The 24,981-nt window shown below is 45.0% G+C and overlaps 2 protein-coding genes across 4 annotated transcripts in view; one reads left to right on the top strand and one right to left on the bottom strand.

Annotated features, from left to right (window-relative positions):
* Positions 1–7,039, bottom strand: part of LOC142470686 (E3 ubiquitin/ISG15 ligase TRIM25-like) — a 31,516-nt gene extending 24,477 nt beyond the window's left edge. Inside the window, exon 1 of the mRNA XM_075577308.1 lies at positions 6,818–7,039. The gene's annotated coding sequence lies outside the window, so the exon portion shown is untranslated. The remainder of the gene's footprint in view (positions 1–6,817) is intronic.
* Positions 1–24,422, top strand: part of LOC142470685 (C-type lectin lectoxin-Phi1-like) — a 33,574-nt gene extending 9,152 nt beyond the window's left edge. Inside the window, exons 1-7 of one of the 3 annotated variants that reach the window (XM_075577307.1) lie at positions 7,004–7,370; positions 12,992–13,108; positions 13,529–13,591; positions 14,117–14,194; positions 22,268–22,419; positions 22,915–23,015; positions 23,328–24,422. In XM_075577307.1, coding sequence (XP_075433422.1) covers positions 7,295–7,370; positions 12,992–13,108; positions 13,529–13,591; positions 14,117–14,194; positions 22,268–22,419; positions 22,915–23,015; positions 23,328–23,466 — 726 coding nt within the window. In that variant the 5' untranslated portion in view covers positions 7,004–7,294 and the 3' untranslated portion in view covers positions 23,467–24,422. Of the gene's footprint in view, positions 1–7,003; positions 7,371–12,991; positions 13,109–13,528; positions 13,592–14,116; positions 14,195–22,267; positions 22,420–22,914; positions 23,016–23,327 lie in introns of those variants that run through there. The other 2 variants (XM_075577306.1, XM_075577305.1) reach the window with 2 other exon arrangements.
* Positions 24,423–24,981: the final 559 nt, after the last annotated feature.

Below are 24,981 nucleotides of genomic sequence, written 5' to 3'. Positions count from 1 at the left end.
GATGCAGTGATGTCTTGTCATGCTGTGCCCACCACAAACTAGACAAGAGCCTCGGTTCTGAGGTGGGAGTAGGGATAACACCACCGACAGGCTCGGGGGTCCGGTCTGGAGTGCGGATAGTTGATCTCGCCGGGTAGGGAGTGGACAGGGTAGAGTCATCGTAATACTTGCCAAAGGTGAGGGTAGGAGAAGTCCAGAATGTAGTAGGTACTAGTCGCTGGGGTCAGTGCAGGAGAAGGTAGAGTGGTCGAGGTCCAAGAGCTGAGTTCAGGGTAGGAGAGTTGTGGAGGGTCGAGGATAGCCAAGGTCAGAGCTCCAGAGAAGCGGTGGTCCAAAGACAAGCCAAGGTTGGTACACGGGAGATCAAGCAAGACAAGGCAGGATACTAGAAGACAGGAGAGGTAAGCACAGGAACAGGAAGCTTATGCTCAGCCGATGTGCCAGTGGCACTGCTGAGCCTAAATAGGTGAAGCAGTCCAATCCAAGGAGGAGGCGGAACCGGGGAGTGCCAGTGCGGAGCCTGCCATAGGCTAAGGTAAGGAAGCCAGGTGGAGGTGTTTGGGGCAATCAGGCTCTGTTGCCACGGAGCTCGGGTGTGTCGCGCGCTCGTCACGCACAGAAGATGCGTGCTGCGATCCGAGGACGGGAACTCCCGCTGTGGCATTTGCCTGTGTGCACCCGCGTGAGGGCGCTGTCCGGCGTGAGGAAGAGCCGCGCGCATGCGCGGAGCAGGCGGGAGCGTGCGTGAAGCCGTGCGAGTCCGGAGCAGGTAGGAGAGCCGTGCGCCTGTGTGTGGCGGCGCGCGGCACCTGGCTCCTGACACGTCTGCTCTGGAGGACTTACAAACAGATAAGCAAAAACTCTTTGTTATTGCTGTGTGCAAAGACGTGTAGATTGTTGCATATGCCAGGGCATGTTTTAGCTGGGAACCAGTATAGTTGGCCAGCGTTCTTTAGAGAGGGCTGAAGAAAAGTCAGTTAGTTTCCCTAACGAAAATAGGATTTGATTTTATTATTTGGCTTTCTTAAAGGGACAGTGGGCCTGTTGTATGATTTAATCCCTGTAAACAAACCCCTGCATAGAAAATATAGTGTTTCCGGCCTTAAATTGGTACAAAAGTGACTGCAACGTGGTGTGGGCATCACAAAATATGTATATATATTGTGATGCCCACACCACATTGCAGTCACTTTTGTACCAATTTAAGGCCGGAAACACTATATTTTCTATGCAGGGGTTTGTTTACAGGGATTAAATCATACAACAGGCCCACTGTCCCTTTAAGAAAACCAAATAATAAAATCAAATCCTATTCCCGTTAGGAAATATATATACATGTGACACAAGGCAGCAGGCACTCTGTAAACAATGAAGAGCTGATGCTTATCCCATATGCGATATTGAAACAACAGGTATTACCAGATCTTCATCCGGAAAGAAGAGACAGCACACAGCCAAGTTGAAATAACAATATATTGAGGTAACAAAAATCAAGGCACTACATCCGACGTTTCGGTCAGCTACACGTGACCTTCCTCAGGGATGTGGTGATAATGGTGAAAGGCTACCTCAATATATTGTTATTTCAACTTGGCTGTGTGCTGTCTCTTCTTTCCGGATGAAAATCTGGTAATACCTGTTGTTTTTATATATATATATATAAATATACAGTAGAGGCAGCGATTATTCTAACAAAAACCAGTGGCAATTCCCCAAAAGACCCAGGTACACCCAGGTACATTCTGAATACATTTCCTTAAACTAGCCCCAGCATTTATGCATTGATTAATGGCCTATCAGATTAACAGCGGGGGTCCCTGGCAGTCCCATTCAAACTGAATTGGAATGCCAGGGATCCCTGCTGTGTTAACCCTATGGGTCCTTAGTCAGTGCAAAAATGCCTTAAACGTGCCTCAAACTAGCCCAGAACATACCCAGCACATACCCTGAATGTAACCCGGCTAGTTTAAGGCAAATGTTAGAATAAGCGTTGCCTCTACTGTATGTATATATATATATATATATATATATATATATATATATATATATATATATAGTTATACGTTACCGTTCCGAGGACTGGTAAACAAGAGACAGCACTCAATGTTGAAAATCAAAGTGTATTAGTGATAGCAAAAATACATCCAGAAACCCAACGTTTCGGTCCTACAGAATGGGACCTTCCTCAGGGGGATACAAAGGGAGAATGACACAGTTCACCACATATACAGTATATATACATCAAACACAGAATCAATTAACCAATCACCATCACCCAATTAAAATTACACAAGAAACCTGCAGCTCTGATGTCATGTGTTGATTAAGCTTACATAAGATACCTCCATACTGCTTAACTGATCCCCCAGCTGTGTATTGCGTCCATAGCAACCCCTCTCTGTATATGGCAGGTTGACGGAGGGACTGCCTGTGGCCATCTGCGCATGCACATCTAAGCGCAGTGTCCTGCTCTATGCAAATGCTACCCCCGCCACGATTGCTGTGCTAGCAGAGGTCTGATCAAGATTAAGTTACTCCCCTGTCACGGGGGAAGTGTGCCAATGCATTAGGGAGTGTATCAGCATGTAGGGGCTGCTGCTTACCTCGTATCCCCTTGTCACTGTAACTGATCGTAACCTGCGCATGAGCATTGCGGAGGCTTCCCATGGTTGTCATGGATACCAATGTGCCCTGCCGCGCATGTTCTACAGCGGGTCTGAACTCTGATTGATATGTCAGGGGCAGCAGGGGGTGGGTATCTAAAGAAATAAAGCAGGTTGTGCCATACATAGGTGAAACATAATAAAACTAGGGACATATAGGTGTGGGGGAGTGTGTGGGGGTGGTGAGGATCATGATGGAATGAATGTACTGACATTACTAGAGGGCAGAACCAGACTCTGTCATGTGAACCATAAGTGCATATGGGAGTACCACAATAAGTAGAACCTGCATGTAAACAAATAAATAATTAAATGAATAGATATGCGTAGACTTCTAAGCAAAGGAGAACAACAGAGGATATTATATCATGAAGCACATCAGTGAAATTAATGTGATTAGTCCACACACGCACATGTCCATAGGTATCATCACGATCTGACCTAAAGAAAACAACTTAGCTTAAAGTCCTCGTTAAGCCCTTTTGGGGTCATTGTACTTAGATCAAAGATTGCTTTAGCTTCCAGCTGTAATAGTAGCTTATTCCTGTCGCCACCCCTGGTAGGGGCACGAGCCTGTATAATGAGCATGCATTTTAGAGTTGCTAAACTGTGTTTGTGTTTCCTGAAGTGTCGCGCAACCGGTTGGTGTTTTAAATCATCGTCATCTTCAGCACCCAGTAATGCCTTCCTGATTGCGCATCGATGAATACTGATACATTCCTTTTACATTCTCGTCTTTCCGACGTAGTAGAGCCTGCACGGGCACTTGATGAAGTACACTACATATTTAGACTCACAGTTTAAATATTGTTTAAGTTTTATAGATTTGCCAATCTGAGGGTGAGCAAAAGTACATCCCGTCTGCCTAAACTGGCAGTTGGTACAGCCATGACATCTGTATGACCCCGGTTTTCTCGCCAGCCAGGTCTTTGCTGGCATGTATTTGTCAACGGGATCAGAATGTGTAAGCAGATTTCCCAGGACTCAATAATTCATGGATCGCGGAGGAAACAGACAAGTAGTGGCTCAGGGGCTTACAACACTTTGGCCAAAATGTTAAACTAAAAGACCATTTTATTTAATAGATATCTATACATATATATATATATATATATATATATATATATATATATATATATATATATATATAGGCACTCTACCGTGTATAAGTTTCACTGGATGTGCACTGAGCTCTGTCTGTGTTTTATGTTCTGTCTCTAGTTTTAAATATATATTGCCATGCTCAGTAGCACTCCTCTGTGACACTTATATGCTTATATATATGTTGTGGTTATTTTGGGGTTTCAATATGAGCTTGCAGGTGTCCTGTTTGTTTTCTTTAGGTCAGATCGTGATGATACCTATGGACATGTGCGTGTGTGGACTAATCACATTAATTTCACTGATGTGCTTCATGATATAATATCCTCTGTTGTTCTCCTTTGCTTAGAAGTCTACGCATATTTATTCAGTTAATTATTTATTTGTTTACATGCAGGTTCTACTTATTGTGGTACTCCCATATGCACTTATGGTTCACATGACAGAGTCTGGTTCTGCCCTCTAGTAATGTCAGTACATTCATTCCATCATGATCCTCACCACCCCCACATACTCCCCCACACCTATATGTCCCTGGTTTTATTTTGTTTCACCTATGTATGGCACAACCTGCTTTATTTCTTTAGATACCCACCCCCTGCTGCCCCTGACATAACAATCAGAGTTCAGACCCGCTGTAGAACATGCGCGGCAGGGCACATTGATATCCATGACAACCATGGGAAGCCTCCGCAATGCGCATGCGCAGGTTGCGATCGGTTACACTGACGAGCGGATACGAGGTAAGCAGAAACCCCTACATGTTGATACACTCCCTAATGCATTGGCACACTTCCCCTGTGACAGGGGAGTAACTTAATCTTGATCAGACCTCTGCTAGCACAGCAATCGTGGCGGGGGTAGCATTTGCATAGAGCAGGACACTGCGCTTAGATGTGCATGCGCAGATGGCCACAGGCAGTCCCTCCGTCAACCTGCCATATACAGAGAGGGGTTGCTATGGACGCAATACACAGCTGGGGGATCAGTTAAGCAGTATGGAGGTATCTTATGTAAGCTTAATCAACACATGACATCAGAGCTGCAGGTTTCTTGTGTTATTTTAATTGGGTGATGGTGATTGGTTAATTGATTCTGTGTTTGATGTATATATATGTGGTGAACTGTGTCATTCTCCCTTTGTATCCCCCTGAGGAAGGTCCCATTCTGTAGGACCGAAACGTTGGGCTTCTGGATGTAATTTTGCTATCACTAATACACTTTGATTTTCAACATTGAGTGCTGTCTCTTGTTTACCAGTCCTCGGAACGGTAACGTATAACTGCATTCTCCATATATGACGTGCACCTGTGGCTTACCAGCACCTATTGGAGTGCCAACTGTCTTATCTGACTATATATATATATATATATATTATATATATATAATATATATATATATATATATATATATATACACAAAAAGGTGTAGTCGGCGCTAATCAATTATCATGTGTATAGGTAATAAAATGTAACTCTGTGCTCACCACAAACAAGGTAGGACCCCGGGACTGAGGTGGGAATGGGTATAAACGCCACCCAGAGACACAGGGGCACGTCTGGAGTGTAGATTGGGCGGGTTGGAGAGGTAAGAGTCGTTGTTATACTTGCCAAAGTCACAGTAGGAGAGGTCCGGATCGTTGAAGGTACTATTAGCCATAGCTGGGGTTAGAGAATGGAGAGTAGTCATTGTCCGAGTGCCGAGGTCAGGGTAGGAGAGATGCGGAGGGTCATAGATAGCCAGGGTCAGTATTCCAGAGGTGCGGAGTCCAAGAGCAAAGTCGGGTCGATAAACAGAGAGCAAGGCTCGGCAAAGCAAGGCAAGACTGTGGAGGCAAAGAACAGATAAACACAACAGAACATGAATCTATGCTCAGCCAAAGTGTCAGTGGCACAGCTGAGCATATATAGGCAGGACTGTCCAATCCTATGGAGAGGCGGAGCAGAGGCACGGCCTCAGTGGAAGCAGTGATTCGGCTATAGTAGGTGCAGGAGACAGGTGAATGTGCTGAAGCTGATTAGCTCTGTTGCCACGGAGCTTTGGCGCGTTGCACAAGCATCACGTGCATGCGCCGCATGCTGTGGATGCGTGGTGCAATATGGAGGGGGAGCTTTCCATCGCAGTACCTGGTGACGTCACTGGTGTGCGCATGCGCACTGTGCGTCCTGCGGATGATTTTCCCTTGAAGGAGCCCCTTGCGTGAATGGAGGTACAGCTGGAGTGCGCCGAAGGTGGCGTGACTCCCAAATCCTTACATAAACAATGTGAGTGCAGGTATATACAGGTGTACATACTCTAAAAAGTGTAACAATATGGGACTTTTTACCCTATTGGAGATTCTGTAGTCCCTGCAAATGACTGCACAGCGTTACACCTAGTTTGGAGGTTCCAGCTGCTACTCCCGCTCCGTTGTCGTGAGTGTCTGGAGGGGAGACAGGATAGTCCGCCACTTGGGATGCCAAGGGACAAAAGAACTGGGTCTTATTTTACTATTGAGTAATTTTTTTCCCATTTGACCACATAGTGGTTGATTTTTTAACATCCAGGTCCACAGAAATACCTGGTTGTCTAATTTGGACAGGATACATTATACAGTCTGGCCACTTACTTTGAAGTCCTTCCAGATATTTGATAAAGTCTGGTTTGCTGTTTTTACATCTTCAGTGAATTTGTATTTTCTATATCTACACCATCTTATTGGAATATTGATATTTATATTTATGGTGTGCCTACATATGAGACTGCCCCTAGTCTGCACATGACCACAGTGTTAATTGTTTTCTATGTCCTTTTTCTTGTTGCTCACCTCCCAATTTTTGTGAGTGAACATTGTCTTTGTTGTTCATTAAATTTTCCTCCATTTTATGAACTTTCTATTTTTGCGTATCTATGTATCTATGTATCTATGTATGTTTCTATCTATCTATCTATCTATCTATCTATCTATCTATCTATCTATCTATCTATCTACAAACAAACAACAGGTGCACTCATAGTGTAGTAAAATTTCAAAATGTATATGGAACTGAATAAAATATAGATTGCGCACTCACAAACATATCAGGAACAAAAGCATATATGAGATAAAATCTCAAACGTCAACGATGACTGCAGGGTCCCAGCAAAGCTTCGGATGTCCGTCTGAGGTCACAACCATATACTGCAGGGACCGGTAAATACGTGAGTACCTTCCTTGTACCGGATGTGATGTGTGCGCTTCCTCACTCCGGTCCCTCTGCTCACTGAGATTAGTCTCTGGCTGTCAAGACCTCGCGTAGCCTGCAACCTCACAGGGATCTCTTGGATTGGCTGTAGCTTCTCCCAATGGGGACTCACTGCTTTGGCTGCACTCTCAATGAAAGAGCTATACGGTCCCGTTTGTTTGATCGGGCATACAATAATATGAATATAAACATCGAATATATTAGCACGTACTCCAAAACACACCCTGAACCCTGACGAAGTCCAAAAGACGAAACGCTGTGGGGTCATGTGACGTCCATGGAGACACGTGGACCGAAGCCTAGTAAATGAGTATACAGAGGCCTCTCGCCCCCCCCCCCCCCAAAAAAAGCCCCCACCCAGTTTGCACACCCCTGCATAAAGGTACTGTACAGCAAAATTACAGCATGTTACTGTATACTGTATACTGCAGTATTTTATTGTCCTTTATTCACTGGGATTCTTTTTTGTTTCTTACATGGTGCTGCCATCTAGTGCTGATTTAAGTAAATAGTTTAGTATGCATATACTGTTTCTGTTTTCTACTGCATGGATTTAAGTTGCGACTTTCAGTCTAGTCCCGCTCCAGACTCCGGAGCTATGCAGTCTTAGGCCTTGAGCACACGCAGCGCTATGCGACGTGCGCTCGCTTTCGTGCGTACATTCGTCACTGACCCCTGGCGGCCAATGGTAGTGTTCATTGTTGAAACTACCATTGGCTGCAAAGCATGGCGTCGCACTGCTGCTGTAGCTGGAGTCTTTCAAAAGTGTGATTCCAGGCAGCAGCAGCGCAACGTCAGTTTCAGCAGCCAATCAATATGCAGAGATTTTCATTGATTGGCTGCTAAAATTGCTGGGAGACTGGTGACAGGGGGGACGGGGTTTATTATTTTATTTATTCTCCTTATTACATTATTTACATTATATTACATTATTTTTATTTCATTATTCATTTTTCCGCCGCCCGCCCGCTCCCCGAAACCGGCCCGCTCCCCCGAAACCGGCCCGCTAACGGTTAATGACTTCTATTAACATATTTCCCAGGCAGTGGCAGATTTCCCAGTAGGCCCGGGCGCAGGGCGGCACGAAATTTGGGGACGCCAATTTCCCTTCCTCCTCCGTAAATATACAGAGGCCCTGCTGTCTTCCCCACTGATTGCCAGGGAGAGTGTGGGGTCTCTGCAAAGTTATTACCTTCTCCCTCGTGCCACCCTCCCTCTTCTTCAGCGTTGCGGCATCAAATGACGCTGCAACGTCACAAGGCGTCGCGTTGCCACGTTGTGTTACAGAATATTATATTACAGTGTAGTATAGTATGTAACAGTGTTTCCCCCCTCCAACCCCCAATCGCAGATCGGGGCCATTACTGGGTGTTTGTGGTGCATACCTGCTGGTAACAAGAGGGCTGAGTCGTCCGAGGTAACTTTGGGACACGGTAACAGGCTTCTGGGGTCCATACCCCACGAAATACAGTGCAGCGCCTCCATCTGCCATAGACATTACTGAGCAGCAATGGGCTTTGCCTTGATAGGGAATTCGACACATAGTCCTTGTGCGGTGCCCAACCCGCGGTGGTAGATACATCCCGGCGTCCCAGAGATGAGTCCTCTTTGCAGGTCATTTTCAGGCTAGCCCTGCGTTCGATCATAGGGGCCGATTCACTAAGCTGCGATAAGTGGCTTTAAGAGCGTAAACTACCCTTTAAGCCCGATAAAGGCTGCAGTGTGATTCACTAAGCAGTGATAACTGCGCTTTATAGCTCTTAAAGATAAAATGTAGGGAAGCTGGAACCAAAGCCTCACATAGAAATTAAGTCTCTTCAAAAATGTCATGGGACTGCTAATATAATGTTTGTGATACCAAAACAAGCTTCAATAGAAATACAGAAAGCCAGTCCTGTTGGAGAGACAAATAGCAAGTAGATTTGATCTAGATTCAATAAGACACAGTCCTGAAGTGTGTATGAACGCTAAGCACTATCCTGCACACATGTTTAAAGTTAACAGTGCACACATGAGACAGCAGCATAAATCGGTATAATTACGTAACCCAAGAGGGGGAGAAACCAGGGGATCCTGGCTAATGAACCCAGGAGTGTCTCTCCAACAGGACTGGCTTTCTGTATTGCTATTGAAGCTTGTTTTGGTATCACAACCATTATATTATCAGTCCCATGACATTTTTCAAGAGACTTGATTTCTATGTGAGGCTTTGGTTCCAGCTTCCCTACATTTTATGTATGTAGGGATAGTTTACTCCCAGTAATTCTATATCTGCCACAGAGTAGCACTGTTTGTTGTCTTTTTCCCTAAGAAGTTGTATCATTATTACTCCATGAATTTTTCTTTTGGGATTTGTATTCAAGCTAGGGATATTTTCCATCCACTCCCTGGCTTCTTACAGTGTTACTAATGGATATGACAGGCACTGTAGCCAGCATACTGCTTTGGTTTATGCACAGGGGATCTATGCCGTGTTTTTAAATTTCTGTGCTATCTTTTATTTCTTTTTGTGACATCTAATTAATAAAATGTGTTTTTGATGTTGCCAACGGTATAGCAGAGTGCTATTTTCTTGGGCTCCTTTTTCTCTTGTTCTTTTCATTCATTTATTGGCCCTATAGCACCACTGACATATTTACTGAGTATATATATTATTGTCAGTTTATTGGTAACCTTTATTGTGCAGTCTTGTGGATGCGGGGTCTGTTCTCTCTCTTAACTCTATATATATATAAATATATATATATATATATATATATATATATATATATATATATATATATATATATATATATATATATATATATACTTAGTTAAGTTATGGTGGGTAAATAAAGTGACAAAAAACATCCATAGCAAATGGAAATATTACTGTATGCTCATTTGCATGTCTTGGACAGGTCTGCAACCCCACCTTTCACCATTATCACCCAGCACACAGCACTTCCACTGCAGCAGGTGATTCTGGGAGATGACATGCAAATGAGCACACAGTGCCAACTTTTGCTTCAAAACCATAAACATGGTTCCCTATAGGCTTAAGCTTGCTGCATTTCACAGCTTTGAGCACAGCCAGGGTTAAGATGCATAGCCAGCAAACCCACCCACAGACAGACTGTCGGACCTTAATGGGTCTCCTCAGTGTAGCGTTGGTTATACTGGCTGTGCAAAAAGGAAGCAAGGGATAGGTTTTACCATACTTAGTTAAGTTATGGTGGGTAAAAAAAGTGACAAAAACTCTCCACAACAAAGCATATAGCAAATGGAAATATTACTGTATGCTCATTTGCATGTCTTGGACAGGTCTGCCACCCTACCTTTCACCATTATCACCCAGCACACCGCACAATACATGACACAAATACACAATTCCCACGGTATCAGAAAGAGAGAGGGGCAAACCCCTCTACCTTTCTGATACTGTGGGAATCGTGTATTTGTGTCCCTCTCTATCTCTGATACCCCAGGGAGTGTATTGTTTACATTTTCCAATCTATCACATAGCCCGGGCAGTGTGTATATTTCCCCTCTCTCTCAGATACCCCTGGCAGTGTGTATATTTGCCCCCACCCCTCTCTCAGATACTCCCGGCAGTGTGTATATTCCCCCCTCTCTCTCAGATACCCCCGGCAGTGTGTATATTCCCCCCCTCCTCTCTCTCAGATACCCCTGGCAGTGTGTATATTTCCCCTCTCTCTCAGAGACCCCAGGCAGTGTGTATATTTCCCCTCTCTCTCAGATACCCCAGGCAGTGTGTATATTTCCCCTCTCTCTCAGATACCCAAGGGAGCGTGTATATTTCTCCTCTCTCTCTCACATACCACGGGCAGTGTGTATATTTCCCCTCTCTCTCTCAGATACCCCAGGCAGTGTGTATATTTCCCTTTTATCTCAGATACCCCAGGCAGTGTGTATATTTCCCTCTTTCTCTGATACCCCGGGCAGTGTGTATATTTCCCTCTTTCTCAGATACCCTGGGCAATGTGTATATTTCCCTCTTTCTCAGATACCCCGGGCAGTGTGTATATTTCCCTCTTTCTCAGATACCCCGGGCAGTGTGTATATTTCCCTCTTTCTCAGATACCCCGGGCAGTGTGTATATTTCCCTCTTTCTCAGATACCCCGGGCAGTGTGTATATTTCCCCTCTCTCTCAGATACCCCGGGCAGTGTGTATATTTCCCCTCTCTCTCAGATACCCAAGGGAGCATGTATATTTCTCCTCTCTCTCTCACATACCACGGGCAGTGTGTATATTTCCCCTCTCTCTCTCAGATACCCCAGGCAGTGTGTATATTTCCCTTCTATCTCAGATACCCCAGGCAGTGTGTATATTTCCCTCTTTCTCTGATACCCCGGGCAGTGTGTATATTTCCCTCTTTCTCAGATACCCCGGGCAGTGTGTATATTTTCCCTCTCTCTCAGATTCCCAGTGCAGTGTGTATATTTCCCTTCTCTCTCTCAGATACCCCGGACTGTGTGTATATTTCCCTCTTTCTCAGATACCCTGGGCAATGTGTATATTTCTCCTCTCTCTCTCAGATACCCCGGGCAGAGTGTATATTTCCCTCTTTCTCAGATACCCCAGGCAGTGTGTATATTTCCCTCTTTCTCAGATACCCTGGGCAGTGTGTATATTTCCCTCTTTCTCAGATACCCCGGGCAGTGTGTATATTTCCCTCTTTCTCAGATACCCCGGGCAGTGTGTATATTTCCCTCTTTCTCAGATACCCCGGGCAGTGTGTATATTTCCCTCTTTCTCAGATACCCCGGACAGTGTGTATATTTCCCTCTTTCTCAGATACCCCGGGCAGTGTGTATATTTCCCTCTTTCTCAGATACCCCGGGCAGTGTGTATATTTCCCTCTTTCTCAGATACCCCGGGCAGTGTGTATATCTCCTCTCTCTCTCACATACCCCGGCCAGTGTATATATTTTCCCTCTCTCTCAGATACCCCAAGCAGTGTGTATATTTCCCTCTTTCTCAGATACCCTGGGCAGTGTGTATATTTCCCTCTTTCTCAGATACCTTGGGCAGTGTGTATATTTCCCTCTTTCTCAGATACCCCGGGCAGTGTGTATATCTCCTCTCTCTCTCACATACCCCGGCCAGTGTATATATTTTCACTCTCTCTCAGATTCCCAGTGCAGTGTGTATATTTCCCTTCTCTCTCTCAGATACCCCAGGCAGTGTGTATATGTCCCCTCTCTCTCAGATACACCAGGTATATTTCCCCTCTCTATTAGATACCCCGGCAGTGTGTATATGTCTCTCCTCTCTCTCAGATACCCCGGGTAGTGTGTATATTTCCCCCCTCTCTCAGATACCTCGGGCAGTGTGCATATTTTCCCTCTCAGATACCCCATCAGTGTGTATATTTCCCTTCTCTCTCTCAGATACCCCGGGCAGTGTGTATATTTCCCTTCTCTCTCTCAGATACCCCGGCAGTGTGTATATTTCCCTTCTCTCTCACATACCCCGGGCAGTGTATATATTTTCCCTTTCTCTCAGATTCCCAGTGCAGTGTGTATATTTCCCTTCTCTCTCTCAGATACCCCAGGCAGTGTGTATATGTCCCATCTCTCTCAGATACACCAGGTATATTTCCCCTCTCTATTAGATACCCCGGCAGTGTGTATATGTCTCTCCTCTCTCTCAGATACCCCGGGAAGTGTGTATATTTCTCTCCTCTCTCTCAGATACCCCGAGCAGTGTGTATATTCCCCCCCTCTCTCAGATACCTCGGGCAGTGTGCATATTTTCCCTCTCAGATACCCCATCAGTGTGTATATTTCCCTCTCTCTCAGATACCTCGGGCAGTGTGTATATTTCCCCTCTCTCTCAGATACCCCGGCAGTGTGTATATTTCTCATCTCTCTCTCAGATACCCCAGGCAGTGTGTATATTTCTCCCCTCTCTCGCAGATACCCTGGGCAGTGTGTATATTTCTCCTCTCTCTCTCAGATACCCCGGGCAGTGTTTATATTTCCCCTCTCTCTCTCAGATACCCCGGGCAGTGGGAAGCAGAGCATAAAGGACCGGCTGATACAAGTGCTAGTGGTTCTGCTGAGCCTCATGTTCCTGCTCTGGATAATCCCGACCAGCCTTGTATTCAAGCACTGTAAGTATCAGAGAGATGCTCTGCGTGGGGGAGGTAGATGCTTTGCATGGACAGGAGAGATGCAATGGAGGGGGGGTTAGATGCTCTGCAGTATGCTCTGCTTTCGAGAGAAGGTTCTGCATAGTTACACGATGGCCTGCGTTTCTGACACACTGCATGGGTATGTAACACGGGCTTTGCATCAATACGCAATGCTCTGCATGCTCATGTAGTTCTCTGCAGGCTTTGCATGGATGTGCAATGCTCTGAGCCTTCTGCACGGTTATATGATACTATGCACTAATACTTGATGTCCTGCCAGCCCTGTACAGTTCTGAAATGCTCTGCAGAGCTCTGCATATTTACACAATGCTCTGCATGCATATGCAATGCTCTGCTAGGCTCTGGTTTTACCCGGTGCTCTACTCTTCCCCTTGTCAGATTCCAGTGTCTCTAAGGAAATGTTGGAGCTGAAGAAAAGCATTGCAGAGACACGACAGAACGGTAATTACCCCCTCAAAACTCCACAATGGAAGAAGCCCCAAACTGTTCACATTATACACACAGGGGCAGATACTACATACTACCCCCTCACAGCGGCACCTCTAATAGGATAAGCTATGCCTACAAACTCATTGAGCTGATCCTCAGGGGCGGGGCCTATCTCACTGGGTGTGTCCTGGCATAATTGGGTCAGGGGTTTCATGCAATTGGAGGAGACATTGTTCATCAGGTGTGTGGGGGGGGGGGGGTTGGGGTGCTGCTCACAATGGAAGACATGAAGTTTCCTCAGAGACTGGGTTACACATAGTGTGAGATACCAGCTCCTCCTTTTATAATATTATTGTTGCACTTTGTATGTTTCTGTCTCTTGATTGTTTTTTGACTGCCTCGTGATGAAGCTGCACTCAAATGCTGGTTTTGCAATATCATGTTTTGTTGAGTTGCCTAAGGATGACTCTGTTGATGTTTATTTTGTTGTCCATCTGGGTTGGTATGGAATAGTCTTTCACCCTATTTTTCCTGCAGTCTCTCAGCTTCTTGAGTCCACTGAAAAGGATCGAAACAGTCTAATGGTTGAAGTCAGAAAACTTAGCAAGACCTTGAGTAAGTCTCTGAAGAGACAGCAGTGTGTCTCTCTTCTGCTGCCACATACAGTATGCATTTCTTGTGCTGTCTCTCCCCACCATTTCCCCTTCAGTTTCTCTCTCCCACTCTCTCCCCCCATCTTCCCCGCCCCCTCCATCCTCCCCACCCCCTCCCTACACCTCCCTCTCATTTTTTGGTGTGAATTATACCTCTCAGTTTATGTAGCTCTTTTGTGAAAAAATGTACTGTGGGAACATGTAAAAGTACAAAGGCGGCAGCTCCCTGGACAAAGGGAAGCTGCTTCACAAGATGGCCTCCTGGGTCCCCGTCATGAACGCAGAAAGATGGTGGCAGGTGCTTGGGAACGTGAGCTGGAGCTACTGCCTACTAGTACCTAACCATGTAGCTGGGTCTCCCTACTGGGCATCATCGGCCCTCCCGTCCGATGAAATGTTACAATGTCCCTTAAGGGCTTTTTTCTCTGCCCATTGCTTCCTCTTATTGCTCCTACCTCAGCACATCTCGCTGCGGGAGGTAGTAACCCCACCGCAAACATTTTTCACACTCCAGGTTTATGGCCCTTTGTTCCGTTGGCAACCCTCTAAATGGACGGTGCTGTAAAACTCGTCCACTGATTCGTCCAGCCAGGCTGCAGAGTAAGCGGAATTGTCACCACAACAGCACAGACCCTGGGCACTGATCGGCAGCCAACTGGAATTATTGATCTCTGCTGATAGCACAATTCATAATCTTGCCATACTTACTGGCTGATAGTGGAATTCCCTGATGTCTTACAAGGACCCACCGAAATAGCCGTACAACTCATGCCTGCCAAGATTTACTCTAACTGGTGAACACGCTGCAGCTGTTTTACCCCATAGTCCTTCATTAACTCTGTTAACTGTTCTCTTAGCTCTTAGCTGTTATTGTTGTTTTTGTGTGTGACCTTCCATACTAAACTCCCTGTTCATTAGGTACTTTGAGATAAGCCCCTGTGTGACTACTAACTGGCTAGATGTGTGTAATGGTGAAGGGCCTTTCCTGGGATGCTGGGACCGGGAGATTTCTAGACTGTAACTTTCAGGATGGGCTTGTCGGAGAAAATCTTTACAGAATGTGGCTATGTATCAGGGTTCCACAGTTATGGGATACCCCAGGAGTTAGATCAGAGAATCACGTGAGATTCTCGGATGCAGCCAAGCACATTGCTCCGGGCAAACTCTGACTCTGAAAGCGCTATTATGACTCACCGCCAGGATTCCTGCTGCTGCATCTTCCAGACCAGGTAAACGGGCATTAAGGGGTTAATGTATACCAGCAATCATACATGGGTCCCTAGAATAAAGAGCGGTCCCTAGTATACTGTAAGAAGAGGTAACCAGATACATGCCCAGGTACCCTGGACCTGGTATAGGGGTTCAGGGGGGACTCCAGCTATGTGATATAGCTGAGAGTGCTTTCTGGTGTGTAAAAGTTTTTTAAGTCATTTCTAAAGTGTGCCAAGAATGAGGCTAGTGGCGTAGGCAATTTATACACTCACTCCATTCCTGACACCAGATCAGGGACTTATATATTTTACCACACATAAGACAGGACAGTATATTTTATTAAAGAGTTATATTTAATAGGTATATGTACTGATAACCTGTGAATGAACTGTGGGATTTCCAAGTCATGGATTCCGGGAAGACCAGATGGCTACCAAGCTTGGTGCCTATGTGTCTGTGCGGAGTCTGGACTTGAAAGCCTCAGGGATGCCAAGGTGTTAGAACAGGAGGGCTACTGCAGTTCTGCTTGAGTACCCACATCCTGGGCTAACACAAGTCTATCCGGACACCATTTGCCAGAACCCGGACTCTGTGGAGCCTAGACAGTGGGTGGGCTCAGTATGCAAAGAGGCAGAGGTGCCAGGTTGGCGCATGCCCCTTTACAGACTGAGAAAAGGTGCCCTCCCGGCTTTACAATACCGGCAAATCGGTGATTGGCTGACAGCCCACACTCTGATAGGCTGTAGATGTTAGTGAAGGAGACACTGAAACCCATAAGGGGACTTGCAGCCAATCAGGAGCGCAGATTCCAAGCACCAAACCAACAGCGGCAAATTCAAAGATGCTCTTTACTGAATATACGAGAGCCGGCTTCAAGGCTTTTCAACTCAAAAAAGTTTATAAGTCCTGCTTTTGAGAACATAGCGGTCGCGGCTGACATTGCATGCCGAAATCAGTTCCAGAACTTTCGGGAGTACCTACCGGTCAAGGAAAAGGGCTCCTACAGAGGTCATTTTTGTGAATTTCGCTTAGAGGATAGATTTATTTGTTAGCCTCGTTCCCAGTAAGTATGTTAACCCTGTAAATTGTGTTACATTGTGTGTATGTCTTTTCCTGGAATAAATTACAATTTATTTTACCTCCTTGCTTTGCTCAATCAATGATCCCGGTATAAAAAGGTGTTGATAAACCTGGTCTCCCGTGACAACATGACATAGGGATATTTGCTCTGTATTCTCGTGGAAAGATTCTGTGTTTGAACCCCAGCTCGGGAAGTTGCTTGATTTATTTATTTTATTCTAACTTATTGCTCTGGTGGTACTCCAAGGTTCAGAGTTCAATCCTCAACTGGGAAATGTACTAAATTATTGTAGTCAATTTTTTGTGTGCAGCTACATTATCGTCTCTGGGCCTCAGGTTTGTGTTCTAGGTGCTCTGGTTCCTTGCCTCATCTCGAATCCCTGTGAGGCAAATTGGGGTTTTATTTGTATTATTTCCTTTTAATATTTTTGGGCCATGAGCCCTGATTGTGTATTTTGGGAGATTTCTGGGTCTCTGGCTTGGTGCAGACCCCATTTTCCCCCAGATGTTCTGGTGAATATCTTGGTGAGCAGATACTTTATATTTACCAGGTACGTCTCTGGTATGGGTGGGGAACCCTAGTACTGTATGTGGAAGCTAGACTCTTGGGATACCCTCATTGACTGTTCTGGGCAGTGGCACGCTACAACTTGTTTTCGTATAGGATAGGTTTTTTATAGTTTTTGCTTGAAGTTGCACAGTGTGGTTACAGAGTTTTTCTGGTGGCAGCGTTAGGGTATCTAGGCTTGATGCTAGGACTTCCAGGAGCATTGTGACATATTTCAGTTAGTAGCAGATTACCCTCCCTGTTTTTTGGGGGGTAGAGTTGAGACGTGGCTGCAAGAACGTGGCAAATTGCTATCACAACATGACCATGGAAGAGATGAGCAATATGAGTTAAGAATGTGACATAATTTGCGAGAGTCTGTCCAAGTCCAACATCGTAAATGAGCTACATCGGCATTACACTGAACTTCGGGAGTAATTGGTCATTTCGGGTGCGATTGACACTAGGCCTCTAACTTTGTCCAAGTAGGAAGCAGCAAGGTTTTGCATTAAAATGAGAAGTACAGCAATGCATTATTATGTTAAGTCCCATAGCCCGTGAACATCCCTTGTAGTCTTGGTTGCAAAAATAGATTATTGTGCCAGATTATATGTGGACTACCAGCAATTAAACATCCAAAAGGTTTCAGACTCATATCCCATAATAGACAAGCGGCTGGACCAGCTTGCTACACCAGATATCTGGCAACTATGGATACTGAGATACTCTTGACCCTGCTGGACAAAGAACTGTCGGCATTCATCATCAAATTTAGCCTATATTAATTTACTGTCGTGTATGTTTTGGGATGAAGAATGCATCAGCCACCTTTTAGAAACTTGTCACGCACATGAAGGGAAGTCATGGGTACGCCCAGACCTAGTGATGGCAGAGGTGCAGTACCTAGAGTACCGAGTGGAAGGAGGCTAGTTGAAGCCACAGCCTGCCAAGCTGGAAGTGGTTCTTACATGGTGGAACCCTCAAATCCAGACGCATTTCTAGTGACTGCTAAGTAGTATCATGACTGGGATGAACCTGACTATATGACTTGTATCCCTGTCCATCATTGCTCCTGAAAGAGACCATTGATGCAGTGGATCTGTTTTGGTGCAGATCATCAACAGATTCCTCTCAGCGGGGGAGGCGCCGGTGTCCTTGAAAAAGGCGCTGATTTGTCCCCTGTTGAAGAAAGTGGGTCTAGATGCTGATGTTAACCCCAACTGGCATTCAATGTCCAACCTTCCCATAGTAGGGAAATTGGTGGAGAGGGTAGTCTTCACCCAACTGGAAGATTGTCTTGAGAGGCACGGATTCTTTAATCACACGCAATCTGACTATATAGCCAGTCATGGAAATAAATCGGCCCTGGTCTGTGTGGCAGATGATATATGGATGGCCATGAACAAGGGTTGTTTTTCTGCACTTGTTATGTTGTACCTCTCAGCAACCTTCGGCATGGTTGATTATGTTGTGCCGCTGCACCATCTTAGGGATTTAGCTGGTATCGGTGATACCACATTACAATAAGTTGCCTCATCCTGCAGGGCTGGACCCAGTTAGGCAGCTAGGGGGTCCCATCTGTCAACGATGAGGCCCTTTCCCATTTGGGGTCTGTGACAGGGTGAAGTCAACCACTATCAGTTATGCCTGGGAAACATATGTCTGAGTGCTTCATCCAGCACTCAGAAGGTTAACTCAGGAGGAAGCTAGGTAATCAGGATGTAAGCTGACACCTGATAACCAGCAAGGTATAAAAGGATGTTGTTACTGGCAATAGCTGGCTGCCTTAGACCAGAGAACACTGCTATGTGAGCTGCTAGCCAGACGGATTCACCAACTAACTCTTTCAACCAAAGTAAAAATTGTTCATTTGTTTTACTGACTGCTAAATATACACTTACGGTTTGGTAAATGGTTTAGCCAGCCAGCCTGCTAGATAGGCCTGGAGTGATAGTCAGTTCTCCCAATGTGGAGCAGGTTTTATTTGGTTTAAAGGGACAGTGTACCTGTCACGGTAGCTTATGACAAGATATAATGAACACCAAATATCTGGGTTGAACTGAACGAGGCTTATATATAATAAAATATATTTATTCCTTAAAAAAGGTGAACACAGCAATATAATACAATTAACAGACAAGAAGGTAACACTTACTTAGGGTTGGGGGATGGAGAAGTATCAGCTAGCAATTATCCAGCAATCCGGTGACATTCAAGATGGTATCAGAAGAAGAACTAAAAACTGTAGGGTTGACACAGTTTATATACCTGTGTAACCCTATTCTTAACATTGAATACAGACTATTGGTGAACAATTATCTGTATCCAATCCCTAACGTGGAGACACAGATTAACCCATGCCCCCCAGCTAGTTAGCCCATGTGTACTGGGACTCTGAGGGTCTTATTTCTGTAGCCCCATAATTCAATCAGGGGCAACGACCAGTCTACCAAATGAAGTATCTGATAGGATCTTCATTGTTTGTAGGTGTAGACATAACACTTACAAACCACTCCAGTTTGATGATTCTCCGCCCTCAGGTAACAATTAGAGTGGCAGAGTCTGTTGATTTAGTACTTGGTCTGTTGATTAGTACTTAGGCTCAATCATCCGGCTGCCCTTCCTGACCTATTTAGCATAGCAGATGGAGTCTGCATTTTTCAGAGCAGATCCAAAATACCATACATATACTCTTTAATATCTACACATATTAATAAGTTCCATTCTGGTGGGCTCAGTGGGTCGAAATTTGCCAGTTTTTAATGCCTACAGTGACTCCACATATTGGCCAAATATCAACTCTCTGTGACCTCCAGAACTGGAGATACAGAAATGCCCTTTAAAACATCTTTAAAATACAGGATTATAATGAAACATGGGAACAGGGGAACATACATTTTCATGACATGACAAGATGTAAACCACATTCCTGGACCGCAGTCCAGTTAATCCCTTGCCTCCCTGGTGAGGTCAGGGGGTGGCCATATGGGGTGCAACCCCTTTAGTACCAGGCCAACCCCCCTCTCCCTCTACAGTACCCACATGTTATGTTATGTTGTGGAGAAAAAAAGCCACTGAACATTTTCATTATCCTGAAAATACACGTGTGGACTGTTCCCTGACCTCGGCTACAGGCCGTTCTGCCACAGGGTCCCTCAAGGGTTGATCCTGTCACTGCTCCTGTTCAACATGTATGTAAGACCACTGGGTGATATAATCTGAAAGCATGTTCTGAAGTGGCACCAGTATGCTGATGACATCCAGATCTACATTTCTTTCCAGGACTGCCCAGGGACAGCTGTTATTATATTGACAGCTTGCTTAGACAATGTGGCGGCATGGATGGAGATGAATTGTCTGAAACTCAATACTGACATGATGGAACTAATGATTATAGGTTCGGTAAGATGCCAGTGTATGTGACAGGGGGTTTGAGAGCTGCCCTTAATCAATGGTGTACATCCGCTGCCTATGTCTGACGTTCGTAATCTCATCATCATTTTTTACAAGAATCACAACATGTAAGCCTCAGTTGTTAATACTGGGTTTTTCTATCTGAGGCTGCTTCGGAGTTTGGGCCCACTTCTGTTGTCTATGAAGCTTGAGTCACTGGTCCATGTCTTTGTGTGGAAGATATGCAAGACTACCGGTGTGCCTGAAACAGAACACTGCTGCTCGGATTCTGAGATGTATTTCTCGCTTTGAGCATATTACTCCCATCCTCCGTGATCTTCACTGGTTTCCAGTGATCTTCTGTGTTCAGTTCAAGTTGGCCTAAATGGACTTAGACTCTGGTGGGCAGGCTTCTCAGACTCGAAATCGAAGCCTGTTGCTCTGCTATTCACACAGAAGCAAGTTTGAAAAGCCTGCCCGTGCTCTTACTAGAGGGAACTCCGAATCTGATTGGCTCATCGATTCTTATAGTACTTTCAGTTTCATTCACAAAACTGAGCAGCCAATCAACGCATGGGAACTTTCCAAGCAGCCAATCAGAGCCAAGTCGGGTCAGCGGGAAATACAAAATATTCAAGAGACATGTGCAAGCCTGCTACCTCTCTCCCTGGCTATCTAAATGCCACACACTGGGCAGGCTCCACCAGGTCTGGCAGAACAACTGGCACCCGGAGGACTGCCATTGATATCCAGACCTGGTACTTGGCCTTTCCCTGCTGACCAAATGCTATTCACATTTCTGGGCATCCTCTGGCTGCTTTGAACTCCGATGTCCAACAGACTTACTGGCACCTATAGGTTTGCACTGGCTGCCTGTTTGGACATCGGTTCCGAATATAAAAAGCATATTACATTATATTAAAGTATCTTTTAATACACTTCTGAGTCTTCGGGGAATGGGAACAGAAAAGGGAAAAATGTTGTCGTTTTATTTCTCTCTGACTTATTCCCCACACACTTTCCCTTGGACTCAGTTTGGACTCTCAGAGTCCTCCCCAACCTCATATTCGGTTGGGGCACCCACGAACCGTATACTGGTTTTGGGTCACCTTGGCACTAGCTGGGGTACCCCCCTTAACCTAGGGATTCCCTCAGCTACAGGAAAACATGTTTATCCCTGTGTCTCATTCTCCTTTCTGGGCTGTCTGAAGAAGGGTACCCTAGGGGTGAGTTGTGCTTGTGTTTTCAAGGAGAGGTATTGCCAGGACAATGTGCCTACATGTATCCAAGAATCAGGCAAGATTCCCGGGTACATTTATGGTGGAACCGGCAACTCCAGACCCCAACCTCCTAGGTACAGTCTGTCAACGGTTTCTCCACAAAACCCCCCTTGAAACTCATACCCTAGCAATCCCTGCTAGATTGCATACCCGGAAAGGGAAAAACACAAAAAAATGCTTTTATTACAGACAGTATAATGTGATTATACAATGTTACTGGGTCCAAGAGCTAACTTGGATCCTTATACACAGAGCAGAGGTAACCAAAACAGGCTTGGCCTTTATTGTATAGCCTGGTTACACGCTTAAAACCTTTCAAAACCAAGGGCCTGCCTATATTTTGATGCCTCAGAGGGATACTGGCTATGACCTCAGGTCCTCAAGGAGGTCTGCCTCTCTGTGCCATGTGTACTGCACCCTAAGCTGTGTGGGCGGGCCTTCTCATATGGAGCTTCAGAGATCTGGAACTCGCTATTTGGCACAGAGTCACGCCGTACCATGACAATGTCTCCCTCTCTCCCAGGTGCTGTCTGCGAGTATTGCCCTCCTGGTTGGAAGTTTGTGGATGTCTCTTGTTATAAATTCTCCACAGGGTCTCTGACTTGGGAGGAGGCTCGAAATGACTGTGTACGGCAAGACTCCATCTTACTCGTCTTCACTGACAAGAAGGAAATGGTAAACCCCACCCCTACGAAGTGATAAAATAGCCCAAGGCCTTGGAAACACCTTCCCAACCACACATATCCCACCCTTGAGGAGTATGAGGCCACAGAGCTTTAACTAACACACGGATTCTACAAATGAGGATGGCCGCCAAGCATTCGCAAACACACCGGTTTTACAAATGAGAATTAGTAAGGTGTCTGCCCTCCCCCATAGGTAACACATGTCCTAACACACATGTCCCACTCCCTACAAAGTAGTAGGATGGTTACCAAATGCTGATTCACATAATCCATACCTCACATGCCATCTTCTTTCCACTTTGACTGCTCATACTTTACCCCCATCACAGTCTTGCTCCTTCAGGGCAGGTTCGGGAGCAAATTAAAACAGGACCATACCTCCACGCTTTGTAGTGGGATCCTTCTTGCACTGAAAGCCCTTGCAAAGGTCTTCTGTGCCAGAACCAGGCTATAGCCCTGTCCCTGATGATTGTCTCCCTCCCAGGATGCTCTGTTACCGGTACTGGGGCTCTTGAATCGCTGGATCGGACTGAGACTTGACAATAATGTCTGGAAGTGGCTGGATGGGACATTCCTGACCTTCACGTGAGTGAGATCTTGCATACAACATACAGCATAGAAGTGTGGGTCTCCGCTGATTGGATATTTCATAATCTTGCCGCGCTGATCGGCTTAGAGTGGGACATCCAGTATGTATATTAATTATGAGCCAGGAATATGCTTAACATGAATCTATCTATTTGTGTGTTTTTATCTTTCAATCGACATCTCTATCTTTGTATCTATCTATCATCTCTCTATCTAGCCATCTGCGTGTTTCTATATGTAAGTCTACATCTTTATCTTTATACCCATCTATCTATATTCTATATGTCTCTGTGTGTTTTGTCTCTGCAGTAACTGGAGTCCCAATGAGCCTAATAATGCCGCTGGGAATGAGAAATGCACAGAAATATTATCAGGATCGGGAACATGGAATGACTGTAACTGCGCTAACAAAAATGACTATATCTGTAAGAAAGTAGGAAGATGCTAAGAGAGCATGACATGTTAATTTACCCTGATACAGCCATGTAGCTGCACGTGAATTTCCATGTTACAGTCCTTTAAGTACATGCTAATTACCATGTTAAAGTTTATTGCTTTTTTTGCGGAAGGAATAATAAAATATCTGGAAAAAAAGATGGCTGCAAAGGAATGGAACTTCTCGCTTGCTATACCCATCTTTCAAACGTAACCAACCTTTTGGCTCTGTGTCTGTCAATGACTCAAATCCACTCTCTAATTCCACCAATATGACAAACATGACTCAACACAAGTCAAAATGTTATATGATTCAATGTAGCAAATGTGACCAAGGATGCTACAAGTACATTGATGAAATCGGCCTAAAACTTCAAACCAGAATGAACCTACAGAGATACACAACAACACACCATGAGGAAGGGAGATACTGCACTCCAGTGGGACACCCCTTCTCAAAGTCAGATTATTCCAAAAATACTGTAATTTAACAATTCCAATCCTGATTCCAATTCCAAAGCAGTATTTAAAAGCACTCAAGAATGGTGAATATTTGAATTCAAAATCATAATGCTCTTTGACAGATAGAAAGAGAACTTAATACTGATATGGGGTTTATTACACACTATCGAAATATTTTGTACATTTCTGACTACCTTGTTGTTAATTTTAAGATATAACCCCATCTCCCCCACTGTACCCCCACCCTGATGATGAATGTTTGTTACTACAGTAGATGCTCTCCGCATGTCTCACTATCTCTTTCATCCATTTATTGCCATGTCTGTTTATTCACTATCCCCTCTGCCATTCCTTCTCTTCCTCATCTGTCTTAGATTGTTATCTTGTTTTTTGTTTAAATCTGAGTTAAACTCATGGAATCTTTGTAAATCGGTATTGCTTGACTGAGGAAGAGAGAACTCCCGAAAGCTTGTCATAATATCATTTGTTAGCCCAATAAATAAAGGTATCACCTAATACTGATGTACTTATTCGCTCAGCAATATCAGAGCTGGACTAACATGGCTATTTCTACTGAATACTGTACATATTGAGATATCGCTGAGTAAGTCAGTTGCCTGTATATACTGTAGCCTGTATATAGCATCACCAGCCTATGTGGGTTCCTATAGTTGAAGTAAAAATCTTCCCCTAGGGGCTCAACAGTGTCTCACTATTGCTGCCCTGCCCCTCTTGGGAGACGTCGCCTAAGCAAAACCCCTACCCCCGCATGTTCCAGAGCCGGACCTTTGGGAGACAGAGAAAGAACTAAGAGGAGGACGTAGGGGCGCAGGTTTGAAGTAGTAGCCGCAACAAATGATGAAGGGGTAGTTCTGTAGGGAACTGTATATGGCGGCATACACCGCACAGCCTCTATCATATTCTAACCATTACAGTAAAGCAGAGGGTATTAGAGATGGCTAATCCGCCCAAATTCATTTCCCGGATCTTCGGTGATGTTACTCCCAACATCTGTTTTGCAGTGTAAAATCCGCAAACGGATTATGGGCAGTTTCAATCCACGTGG

The sequence above is a fragment of the Ascaphus truei genome, chromosome 20 (genome assembly GCF_040206685.1).
Source record: "Ascaphus truei isolate aAscTru1 chromosome 20, aAscTru1.hap1, whole genome shotgun sequence".
NCBI classification, from domain to species: Eukaryota; Metazoa; Chordata; class Amphibia; order Anura; family Ascaphidae; genus Ascaphus; species Ascaphus truei.
This window is presented reverse-complemented; position numbering and strand designations above follow the sequence as displayed.